At 37.8% G+C, this 12,849-nt stretch overlaps 1 protein-coding gene across 1 annotated transcript in view; it reads right to left on the reverse strand.

Moving 5' to 3' along the window:
• CSMD2 (CUB and Sushi multiple domains 2) overlaps window positions 1-12,849 on the reverse strand; it is a 974,125-nt gene that overhangs the window by 200,893 nt on the left and 760,383 nt on the right. Inside the window, 1 exon segment of the mRNA XM_078157010.1 lies at window positions 6,247-6,434. Coding sequence (XP_078013136.1) covers window positions 6,247-6,434 — 188 coding nt within the window.

Below are 12,849 nucleotides of genomic sequence, written 5' to 3' on the forward strand. Positions count from 1 at the left end.
ATATGGAGTAGAAATTGGAGAAGGACAAGACCTGGAGGCAAAAAGACTAACTCAGTTCAGGTGAAAATTCATGATAGAAGCATGAATTAGGATATGTAAGTGGAGCGAAGTTACTGATGAAAGAGATGCTGTGGAGAAAGGCCAGCAAGATTCAACAACTGACTAGCTGTAGAAGGTAAGGGAAAATAACTTGGATTGGAAGTACCTGTGGTGCCCTCACATAAATAGGGAAGAACTTAGAAAGAGGGGTGAGGTTCCATTTTCTGAATAATGAATTTCTGAAATCTATGGAACACCCAGGTAATTTCTAGCAGGAAGTTAGTAATGAAGAACTAGAGCTCAAGAGAAAGATAGATAAAGCCTGGATATTTGGTATTAGAAGTTATTTGCATAGAAATGATCATTATACTCATGGGAATTGATGGAATCCTAGTGGAAGTATACAGAAAAAAGAAGGGAAGCCCCAGAACCCTGGAGTATACCTATGTATAGAAAGCAGGACACGGATAATGATCTTGCAAAAGAGACTGAGGAAGTGGTGCATCAATGCCCAGGAAGGAAAGATATTCAGAGAGAGGGGATGGCTGACAATATTAAAAAAACAGCTGAGGTCAAGAAGGATGAAGATTAAATTTGACTATAGTATAAAAAAGTATATCAAGAAGAATAATATGAAATAAGTCTGTAAAAGAAGGTTGGAAACACTGTGGAGGATATTATAATAGCTAACATTTGTACAGTGCTTTAAGATTCACAATGACCATCACAACCATCCAGTGAGGTGCAGTGCTTACAGGTGTTCTTGAATCTCGGAGGTAGAAAGTGAAGCCCCGTCTCTGGACTTTCAATCCAGAGCTCCCTCACTGTACAACATTGCCTCTCCAATTGAAGAGTTTGCATTTGACCTCAGAGGTAATGGGAAGCTACTAAAGATTCTTGGGCAGGAAAGTGACATGGTCTAATTATGAAATACAACTCCATTATTCTGTAAGTATTAGTAGTCACATGGCCCATATGCATAAGCATATCTAAGGCAGGCCTCACTGGTGATGGAAACTTTTAGATCTGAAGATATCAGCTGTGCAGCACTTTCTTCCACTGAAGCTTTGTCCCTATCAACCAGAGATTTGAAAACTGTAAAGGACTTTAAGAATTATTGAGTCTAGTTCCCTCACTGCAGAGACGATGAAGTCAAGGACCATAAAATAATAATCCCTGCTTTATGCTCGACTGATTAATTGACCAGAGAGGAGTCAAGCAGCCCATCAGTGGTAGAGTTGGAACTAGAATCCAGATCACAAGACTTGAGTCCACTGATTTTTCCAATAAAACCACACGGCAGGTTACCAGGCACAGCAACCACCTGAGGTCCAACTCCTAGTAATTATTAACATCAATGCATTGGAAGAATGGTGATATGGCTAACTGACTAAAACCTACCCCAAACTATGGAAGACACCAGAAACCAAAAGTTTCTGCCTATACTTCTCTATAGGGTTTCTTGTTACCTGACATCTCCCATATCTACTCATCAGTCTACTGACAACATTCAAACCTGCATCCTAAACAGGCTGATGTCAAAATTAGTGACTTCTCTCTGTTGGTAAGTTCTAATTTATATTGTATATAATTTGTTTGTACACGATCATTTGCAGGTTGTCTCCTCTGTTAGACTATGAATTCCTTGAGACAGGAACTGACTTTGCCTTTCTTTCTATCTACAGAGCTTAGCATAGTACCTGGCACATAGTAGACACTTAATAAATGTTCATAGACTGACTGACTAGATGCCTTACTCTTGCTAGCCTAGGTATGATTACGTGATTTCTGCTTGATAGAAACTCTTACAGGTTTGACTGTGGTCATGGAAAAAAAAATTCTAGCTAGGACAATAACTCCAGGGCTTAGATTTGATTTTTTTTTCTTGCTTGGCTTCACCTTCCCCCTTCTTTGTAAATTATAATTAGGGTTTTGATTAATTCTCAGGTCTGGCAGTTTGCAAATTATCTAGAAAAGCAAGATATCATTGCAAATATCAGGGCTTGGAAGAATGACACTGCAGAAGAATTCAAGTATTGTTTCTTGTGATTATTTTATGTCATTTATTTCATTATAATAATATTACATAATACTGGGTGACATTTACTTAGTGCTTTATGGTCATATGATGTATTATTTAATTTTATTTGATTCTCACAACAAAGGAGTTTGGGGATGATTTGAATAAATTATTACCATAACAATACTGTGGCATGATTTCAGACTCTCTTCTCGACCTCCATGCATTCCCTACTTATGAGGCAGGTAGTACAAGCATTAGTATTTCTTTTTTAAAATGAGGAAACAGAAACTCAGAGAAATTATGACTACAAGAGTCAAATAGCTATTAAAAGACTCAAACTCAGTTCACCTGGCCCAGTCAAATGAATGCTCTTTCCATTTCATCACACTGGTTCTATTTGTTATCTGTACTAGTTTCTATAGAAGAACTCATCCAGCAGAAAGTACCATCTTTAAGATCAGGGATTTCTATTTTTGTTTTTATATTCCTAGAACCTAATAAAGTCTTTGGCAGAAAGAAGCACTTAACATACGCCTGCTGAATGAATGAATGGAGTGCCAACAGATCGTGTAGATGTGGCCAGCCTCTTCCCAGGCCTAAGCTATTCCTCTAGTGAGATGAGAGTATGGTGTGTGGGGTGGAAACAGCACTGGACTGAAAGCCAAGCAGCCTGGGTTCTAGGTCAGCCAGGAATTATTTGTATATCCACTCTCTGGCCCTCAGTTTTCTCCTCTGTAAAATGAGAAGGCTTGACCAGATATCTCTAATGTACCCAAGATAATGTTACCATTTCATAATTCTATATAAATAATGTACAATGATAATAGCTATGTTTTGTCACAGCTGTTTTTGGTCTCAGAAAAGACATTAATTCTCTCTAGGTCTCTGTTTTTCCTTCTGCCCAACAGTCAGAATCAATTCTAACTTCTCTCCCTATAGTTCAGAAAGTTAAGTGAGAAGGTGGTTTGGAACTGCTTGGTACACCTCAGTTTCAACACGCATTTATATACTTTATTGTAAAAATTATTGTATTCAGATCAGCTAACCTTCTGCTCAAGAAATAATTACTAACTGGGAGGGCAACAATAGAAAAGAACTTCTCACACAGACTTTGTCAAAACCAACAGCAACATCGTGCCTTTCAATAAATAAAAAGAAGATTCTACTGACCCTCCATCAATGGAATACATGTTTTGAATTGTGTCTCTAATAGAATAGTTTAGAGGCAATAAGACATTAAAGCTCTGATTCAATTGTCCTTGAAATGACAAAATAACTAGCCACAGTCTCTAGCCATTGAGTTTCCAAGTTCCTTTGTGCAAAAGGCCATTAGACATGGTCTTGATACCAGAGAACTGTTGTTCAGCCATTGAGACAGATGTCATGTATACCAACTCCACTCCTCATATGTCCAGGACATAGTCACAAAGTATTTGTCTTACCAGCAGTATTCTTCCCAGTCCCTTTATGATGGATTAACTTCTCCTAGGAAAGGTACAGGATCCCAAGTGATTCACCCACAATATCTTGTACTTTCTTTCTTCGTGCTCAACTCCAACGTATTAGGCATAACTTCTACCACCGCTTCTACTCCTGATCCTCCCAGATCTTTAGTTCTTGTTTGAGCTGTGCATAGTAAATACTCTGCCTGGCACCCAAAAGCCAGTGGAAGCATAGACTTGGGCACCAGGAGCTTAAAAAGGACAACACTCTTCTGCTAGAGAGATGGCTCCTACAACCTTCCCCTGACAATTTACAGAGGTCGCAGCCTATATGGCTCAGAAAATAAGACCCAGAGAAGCTAGGTGGCACAGTGGATAGAGCACTGGCCCTGGATTCAGGAGGACCTGAGTTCAAATCTGACCTCAGACACATAACGCTTATTAGCTGTGTGACCCTGGGCAAGTCACTTAACCCCATTGCCTAGCCAAAAAAAGGAAAAAAAGAAATAAAGAAAATAAGACCCAGAGCAAGAACCATCCCACTTTTTCATGGACTCTCTCTCCAATCTCATGCTACAGAGAAACTATGAAGTAAATGAAAGAGCACTAGACTCAAGAGCCAAAAGATTTGGGTTCAAGTACTACTTCTGACATTTTAATGTAACCATAGGTCAATCCCTTCATTTCTCTGGCCCTCAGTGTCCACAACTGTAAAATGAGAACAATCATACTTCCGTTATTTACCTTTCAAGGCTATTTATTGCAAAGATCAAATTAGATAATATACGTGAACTGCTTATAACAATAAAATACTATCTAAAAGTAAGCAATGATGATGATGGCTGCTGCCTATTTCCTTGAGGCTCAGATTACTGAAAAACAGAAGAATAATCTGCCCTTTTATTCAGTTCACAAGGGATAGAGCCCTGCCTAACAAGAGGGTATGGTGATGACCTGAATTACTGATTCAGTTGGGAAAGACAAACAAGAGTCTTTGCTGCCATTCAAATCCCAAGGAGTAAGGCATTTGAAATGAACTTCCCTGCAGCAGATACGTGGACTATATTCTGGGGGACTTCACAGGAAGACAATGAACCAGCATGGCAGGAAGAGAGATGCCGATAAGTGGGTGTAGACTAAAGATTACACATTCTATTTAGGAACAAAACAATGAGACATCAGTACTTGCTTAAAAATACAATATGGCATATTAGCAACTTCCTGAACCTGTCTGGCCATAAAATTGGGGAATGTGCCAGATATAACTATAGCAAGGAAACCAAGGTATTAATCACCTGCTTGGTGTTTCTCATTTAGGAAGCAGAAATATTATCATGGGCAGCTAAAAGCATGCTATACATATGGTCTGGGAAACGGAGAGGGCTACGGGGTCAAATAAGTAAGACAAGGATACATCAGTACCTTCTGTCTAAGGATGATATGGAAGGAAAGCTGACTTATGGTACAGAAGGTATCATTAGGGCAAAATGGATGCAGCTGGATCCAAAATACTGGGAACATAAAACAGCTGTACTCATGATGGGGCTAGAAAAAAAGGAAGAAATACAGGAAGCAGATTTCTGGAAGTAATGGCAGAGAAAAGAAAAAAAAACAAATCAATAAGGAAGTTAAAGAAGATGAGAAAAAAATTTGAAAATAGCAGGGAAATGGTTGCTTCTCTGGAGGACAAGAAACAAGACAGGAACCTGAGTCTTCAGATGGCACTGATTTCAATGAGTCTCAAAGAGAAATGTCAAGGGAGGGAGAGTCTTTGGTTTTCTAAGGAAGGGAAAGGGCAAGAGAAGTAGAATAACAATTCTAGTGTAGATGTTTATAGGAGAGCTTCAAGTGACAGAAATAGAGGAATGGAGTAGCATAGGAACAGATATGAATGAGAAGGGCAGAAAAAAGAGTCAAAGGGGCAAAGAGAAGAAGGAATTTAAAGGAAACCACAAAAGACTAATAAAATCCACCCAAAGGCCAGGGTAGAAAAGAAACAGAATCATGTAGTAGCAATAACATCAGAATACAAAAAGCAAGAGAAGAACACATACAGGGCTCACATGGTAGCTGAACTAAAGACACAGGAGAAGGGAAAGGGGAGGAAAGCCAAGATCAGTGTAGTTATGTGTAATCAGAATGTATCTGTGGTTTGGTTGGTGCTAGGTAAAGAAAGAACTGAGAACATGGAATTCAGAAATATAAAAAAGATTAGAGATGCAATGTAATGTTATGCTCACCAATACTATGGTCATTGCCCCCTGGATGTGCGGGGAGGAGACAGGATAGAGTTTCAAAGGAACCTGATGAGCCTTTTGATTGAGATGGTTTCTCACCTGTCTCCAAGAGGAAGTTCCTTCCTAAGTCAGAAAGGCCCAGGCCTAAGAAGTCAAAGGAACTGTCCAAGTGTCCCTTCTGTTTTCTTCCCCTGCTTTCTTGGGAAGGGACACTGCAAATTGGACAGAGCCCCAGGTACATAATATAACTGGAAGAGACTTTAGTGATTAATGGTTTCAACCCCCCCATTTTCATTTTACTGACGCCTATGAAGAAGTGGCTTGCCTAAGAATACAGCTAGTTAATAGTAGAACCCGAATTTCTGAATTTCAGGCTATGGCTCTTTCCTCTATGACACAATGATTGCACCCCCTACCCCCCACCATCACCACCCCCAACCCCACTCCCTTTGGTCTACTGTTTTTGGAAACTATGGCTGCCCCCTCCTAACATCTGGTTCATTACCTGTGTAATCGATGACGAAGCCCAAATTGCTCACAGATGCATCACTACGGAAGGCCAGGAATAAGCTGTTGCTGCTGCTCTCAATGCGCTCTGGGAGCTGAGAGCCATAGAAGCTCCCAATCAGGGGGCTATGGGAGTCCAACCCATCATAGATGTGAAGAAAGTCATAGCCAGGTTCCAAGTTAAAGCTGAGGGAATAAACAGAACCCCCATCACCCACCAGAGATCAAATAAAATGTCATAAAAGACATTCTGGGATTAAAATAATAATAAAAGCTCACATTCATATAGTGCTTTACAATTCACAAAGTGTTTGAGTATATCTTCTTATTTTATCTGTGTCAAGGGCCCAACATCTGTTCAGACTTTGGTCCCTATCTCAGGAGAGAGAGGAAATCTGAACGATCAGAAACTCTAAGTCCCCTAGAAGAGTGCAACATTGGAAGAATGTACCATTTCCTATTTTTCTCTTTTCCTCCCCCTTGTCTCTCTCACTCATATATGCAGAAGCCTCTGGGAGGAATACACTCAACCTCCTTTCTCCCAATTAGATCAGGAGAGGAGGCTCCACCATCTGATGTGGATACTGAAAAGTCCAGGGCAGATGAAGATGATCTTCTCCAAAAAACAGAAAACTCATCTGTGAGGGAGAGACACTTAGGCAGGAAAGAACCAATGTCTACAATTTGCTTCAAGTCTGTCCCTCCTGGGTTCTCATTCTCTATGCCACCCTAACTCTTTCTAGACTTTGCAGAGCTTGTCTGGACTCTGTCCCCAACACATAATTCCCTAGCCTCTCTAATGTGCTGCTCCTTCAGCCTGTCTGTCCTGACCAACAAGTGAGGGGGAGGCTTTTTATTAATTAATATCTTTTATTTGTAGTTCAGTAAAGACCAGGTTAGTTTTATAAGACAATATTTACCAAGAAAGAGAGAAAAAAACACAAAAACAAAGAAATAAATGAATCTCTAGAGGCAGCTAAAACTCCAGTCACAGGCTCAATTCAATTTAACATTTATTAGTGGTATATAATAATGGTATATAATTCTTTTTGATTCTTCTTGCTTTCTCAATGGGTAGGAAAGGAGGTGGAGGGAGCTGAAAATAAAAATAAAATTGCATTTACAAAAACATTATCAAGTGTCTACTATATATAGAGTACTGTATGTAGGCTCTGAAATTTACAGATGAAAACAGGAATAAAGCTAACCCTCAAAGAACTGACAAATAAACAGGGGAATCAGGAGTCATGTATTATGAGTACTTGAGCTGAGCCTTAAAGAAAGAGGATTTCAACAAGCAAAAATGAGGAAGCGAATATATTTCAGAAATTGAGAAAGGACTTTGCAAAGATGCAAAAGGATGTAAAACGAAATTGGGAAACTAGTCCAGTTTGGCTGGAATGCAAACAGCAAAAAGGAAACTAGTGTGACAAAAGGCTAGAAAAACAGGTTAGAGATGGACTGGTGGATGGTCTTGAATGCCAGGCTGAGTTTAGAATTTTTCTGGCAGACAACAGAAAACTTGGTTTTGAGCAGGGAACTGATCTGGTCAAAGTTGGATATCAGGAAGATTACTTTGGCAGCTGTGTGAATGATGGATTGGGGGAAGATTATGGGAAGAAAAACCAGTTAGGAATCTATGACAATGATACAGGCAAGATGCTTGAGGTCATTTGGGTAGTGACAGTGAAACTGGAAAGAAGCGGACAGATACAAGAAAGGCTAGGGGGTAGAATCAACAGGACTTAGCAGTTGCTTGATTGTGGAAGGTAAAGGAAAAATAAAATTCAGAATTATGCTGATGGTATAGGACTGAGTGACTCAGAAGATGGTAGTGTCATTTGAAAAAATAGGGAAGTTAGGAGGAGTGGCAGGTTTAGTGGAGAAGACGATGCACTAAATTTTGTACATGGTGAATCTGAGTTGACATCAAGATATTCTGGTCACGACTCAGTTTTCATTAATCAGCAGAATTTATTAGAAACTCAGTACCTGGTTTCTCTCCCTCATACCTTAACCCTGTTTACCCATCTAGTCCTTTTCTTTCTCTTCCCATTCCAGTTATCCTACTTTGGGCCTAAGAGAATAACTTCAAAACTAGTATCCTCACCTCCAGCTTCTCATATTTCTAATTCATTGTACACAGGACTCTCAAATTAATGTTCCTAAAACATCACTTTGATTATATCCACACCTCCTCATACTACTCTACCCTACACCCTTCTCAAACATCTTCAATGACCCTTTACTAAATAACATGGAAAAAAAAAAGTACAAACATCTAAGCCTGGCATTCAACGCCCTCCCCAGTTTGGAGCATACCTTTTGAGCTATAACTCTCATTATTACTAACTAACCCTACAATCCATGCCAAATGGGTTCAGCTAGATAACAATTCATCTTAAGATCTGGAGGTACCAGTAAACTATAATCTGAATAGGAATCAACAATGCTAATGTGATCTCAAGTTACATTAAGAAAGTAACAGTGTCCAAAAAAGGAGCTGATAGTCCTGCTGTACTCTGCCCTAGTCAGACTACGACTTGAGCTCTGTGCTCAGTTTGGGGCCTCATAAGGTCACTGATAAGCTGGAGGGTGTCCAAAGGAGGGTAACCAGGATGATGAAGAGACTCAATATCATTCCATGCGAGAAATGGTTGGAAGAAAAGGAGATGTTTAGCTTGTAGGAGAGGGCATGATTTATCTATCTACTAATAATCAAAGGGCTATTTCATGCAGAAGAAGAATCAGAAAACAGAACTAAAAGTACTATATACAAAGTGAAGAGGGGACAGATTTAGGCTCAAATTAATAATTATAAGTATTCAAGAATGGAGTGGGCTTTTTTGGGAGGTACTGCTTCTTTCTCATTAGTGGATCTTCTGATTAGAGATCAAAGTCTGAAGAACCATTTTTTGGGAATGTTGTAATGGGGATTCTTGATCAGACATGGTTAGACCCATCCTAGATCCAAAGCCTAGAAAGAGTAAAATGGGGTAGATCTGCAGAAAGTTCTGTAAATCTAGCACCTCCTTCTCACATTTCTAAATCTATTATAACAGCACCATCTTCCTTGTCAATGAGCATCTAAGCTTCAGAGTCATCTTTGGCTCTTCACATCTCCTTGCCCCTATATATAATCAATCAATTACCAAATTTTATCTTGCATTTTCTTAATAGCAACCAATCTAGTCTGGTGTTTTATTTTCTGTTGGCTACTGTAGTGTAAGAGCTTCCTAATCAATCTCCCTGCCTTTTGACTCTTATCTCTGCAATCCACTCTCCACATACTACTTATCTTCCTAAAACCCAAATTTGCACACATCACCTCCTTCTTTAAAACCTTTAACAGCACTGTTATGTTGCCAACAACACAAAGTCTAAACTTCTCAACGAAGATCCTGTGTATGACAGCTTCTACGATAAACTTTTATTAAGTTCCTATTGTGTGTACTATACTGTGTTTGATATGGGATATAAAGACTTAAACACACAGACATAGTCCCTAACCCTTAAAGATTTTACTATTAGTTTTTCTAGTCTCATTGTCTACCCTTACCTACAAGTATTCTACACTTTAGTCAGACTCAACTATCCTTTGTGCCTTTCCTAGTGTCACAGAATCATAGGACCTTCAAATTAGAAGGGGCCTCACAGGCCTTCTAGTCAACTCTAGACTTGAGCAGGATTTGCCCTTTATGATTTTGCTCACAAATCATCATCCAGTGAAGGGAATCCCTCTACCTCCTGGGATAGTTCATGTTTACATCAGTTCCCTGACCTACCAATCTAATTACTCTGTCAAAAATAAAATTTAGTCAGACTGGTATAATGTGTTTGTGATAAGCCACATTGACTCTCTGTACTCCCTACTCCCTTTTCTAAATAAATATTAATATATCATTCCTTTAATAACGTGTTCTAAAATTTTGTGAGAAAATAAAGTCAATTTCATTGGCCTATATTTTTCAGACTCTAACCTCTCTCCTTATTTTGAAAATGGCGATAACACTTACCTGAGTTCAGCCTGGTAATACCTCTTTGATCCTTCATAATCTTTCAAAGATCACTGACAGTGGTACAGTCCTTTCAGCACCCTGAGATGTAGATCACCTTGATGTAATGACCTGAAATTCCTCCTAAGGCTCCATTCCGAGGAGGAGCCCAGGCTAGTCCACCTTCATTTCTCCCCTACCTGCACTTCTGACTTTCTGGATATCAATACCATTGCTGAGTACCTTTCCCCATCTTCCTTTATACCTCTCTTCCCTTCTAGTTCCCTTTTGTGTGCTGTCTTCCCCTATTAGATTACAAGCTCTCTGAGAGAAAAGTCTGTCTTTCTTTTGCCTGTATTTATATCCTGAATACATAGCATAGTTATTGGAACATAGTAAATATTTAATAAATGTCTGTTGCCTTGAAATCACTGAAGGCAGCTAGATATTCTCTTACTATCTCAATTCAATTATATTTTGAATAGGCCCTTCTCCAAATCTTCTCTCTCATTAAGCCTCCATTTCCAAGTATCTAATCAGATGACCTGTCTTCCTACTTATAAAATCAAGACCATTCATAGTGTATTCTCTCCATTCCACACTTTAGAACCCCGCTACAACTTCATCTGTCTTACTCTGTTCTCTGAAGAAGTGTCTTTCTTTTAGCTTTATCAAGGTAAAAACCTCTGCATATGCTTTTAATCTCATCCCCTAGAGAGTTTACCCAGATGATCATTCCCTCCCTCAAATTTATCTTTAAGCTATCCCTATCTACTAGCTTCTTCTTTGCTGCCTAGAAATATAAACATGCAAGTCTTTTCATGTTTTGCTAAAATCAACCTGCTCATCTTTTCTTACAGCACAGTAGTATTCCATCACAATCATATACCACAACTTGTTTAGCCATTTCCCAATTGATGGGCATTCCCTCAATTTCCAGTTCTTTGCCACTCCAAAGAGAGCTGCTATAAAAATTTCAGAATATATAAGTTCTTTTCTTTTTCCTCTTATCACCTTGGGAAACAGATCTAATAGTAGTATTGCTGGGTCAAAGGGTACAAAAAGTTTTTAATAACTCTTCAGGCATAATTCCAGATTGCTCTCCGAAATGGTTCGATCAATTCACAGTTCCACCTACAGTGTATTAATGTCCCGATTTTTCTTTGTTTTTCCTTTCAGTTTTTCCACATTACCTCCAACATTTGTCATTTTCCCCTTCTATCATTTTAGCTAATTTGATAAGTGTGAGATGATATCTCAAAGTTGTTTTAATTTGCATTTCTTTACTCAATAATGATTTAGAGAATTTTTTCATATAACTATATATAGCTTTGATTTCTTCATCCAAAACTGCCTGTTCATATCCTTTGACCATTTATAAATTTGGGAATGACTCATACTCTTATAAATTTGACAAAATGTTCGATATATTTGAGATATGTGACCTTTACCTGAGAAACTATCTATTAAGATTTTTTTCCCCCAATTTTCTGCTTTCCTTCTAATCTTGGCTACACTGGTTTTATTCACACAAAAACTTTTTTTTTAATTCAATGTAATCAAAATTATTGATTTTATATCCCACAATGGTCTCTACTCTTGTTTATTCATAAATTCTTCTATCTATAAATCTGATAAATAATATGTCCTATGTTCTTCTAATTTACTTATGATACCTCCCTTTATATCTAGGTCATGTATTCATTTTGATCTTGGTGAAGGTGTAAGATATTGGTCTATACCCAATTTCTGCCAGACTGCTTTCCAGTTTTTCCAACTATTTTTATCAGTGAATTCTTATCCCCAAAGCTTAAATCTTTATGTTTGTCAAACATAAGGTTACTATAATCATTTTCTACTGTGCATTATATGTCTACTCTGTTTCACTGATCCACCTTTCTATTTCTTAGCCAGTACAAGATAGTTTTTGGTAATTAGTGCCACAGTTTAAGATCTGGTACTGCCAAACCTTCTTCCTTTACATTTTTTTCCCCAATAATTCCTTTGATATTCTTGACTTTTTGTTTTTCCAAATGAATTTTGTTATTAATTTTTCAAGGTCAATAAAATTAATTTAATTGGGATATCATAGAATACATAATTAGTTTTCATAAAATTGTCATTTTTATTATAATGGTTCTGCCCACCCACAAATAATTAGTATTTCTCCAATTATTTAAATCTGACTGTATTTGTATAAAAAGCATCTTGGCAGGTATATTCCTGGTATTTTATGCTGTCTGTGGTTATTTAAATGGGGTATTTCTTAGTATCTCTTCTTGCGGGATTTTGTTGGTGATATAGAAAAATACTAATGAGTTATATGGGTTTGTTTTATAAAAAATATTTTATAATTTATATTCATTTCTTTATATTTAAATTTATACTTTATATTTATTATTTTATAACAATTTAGTTTACTTTTAGTTTAGTTCATAAAAAATTGTTTCAACTAGCTTTTTAGTTCAATTTCTAGGATTTTCGAAGTATATCATTATAATGTCCCCCTAAAGAAATAGTTTTATTACCTCATTGTGCCTTCTGATTCCTTCAATTTCTTTTTCTTCTCTTATTGTTATTGCTAGCATTTCTAATAAAATATTCAA

This window comes from Phascolarctos cinereus, unplaced genomic scaffold, assembly GCF_003287225.1.
Source record: "Phascolarctos cinereus isolate Bilbo 61053 unplaced genomic scaffold, phaCin_HiC Scaffold_726;HRSCAF=1367, whole genome shotgun sequence".
NCBI lineage: Eukaryota > Metazoa > Chordata > Mammalia > Diprotodontia > Phascolarctidae > Phascolarctos > Phascolarctos cinereus.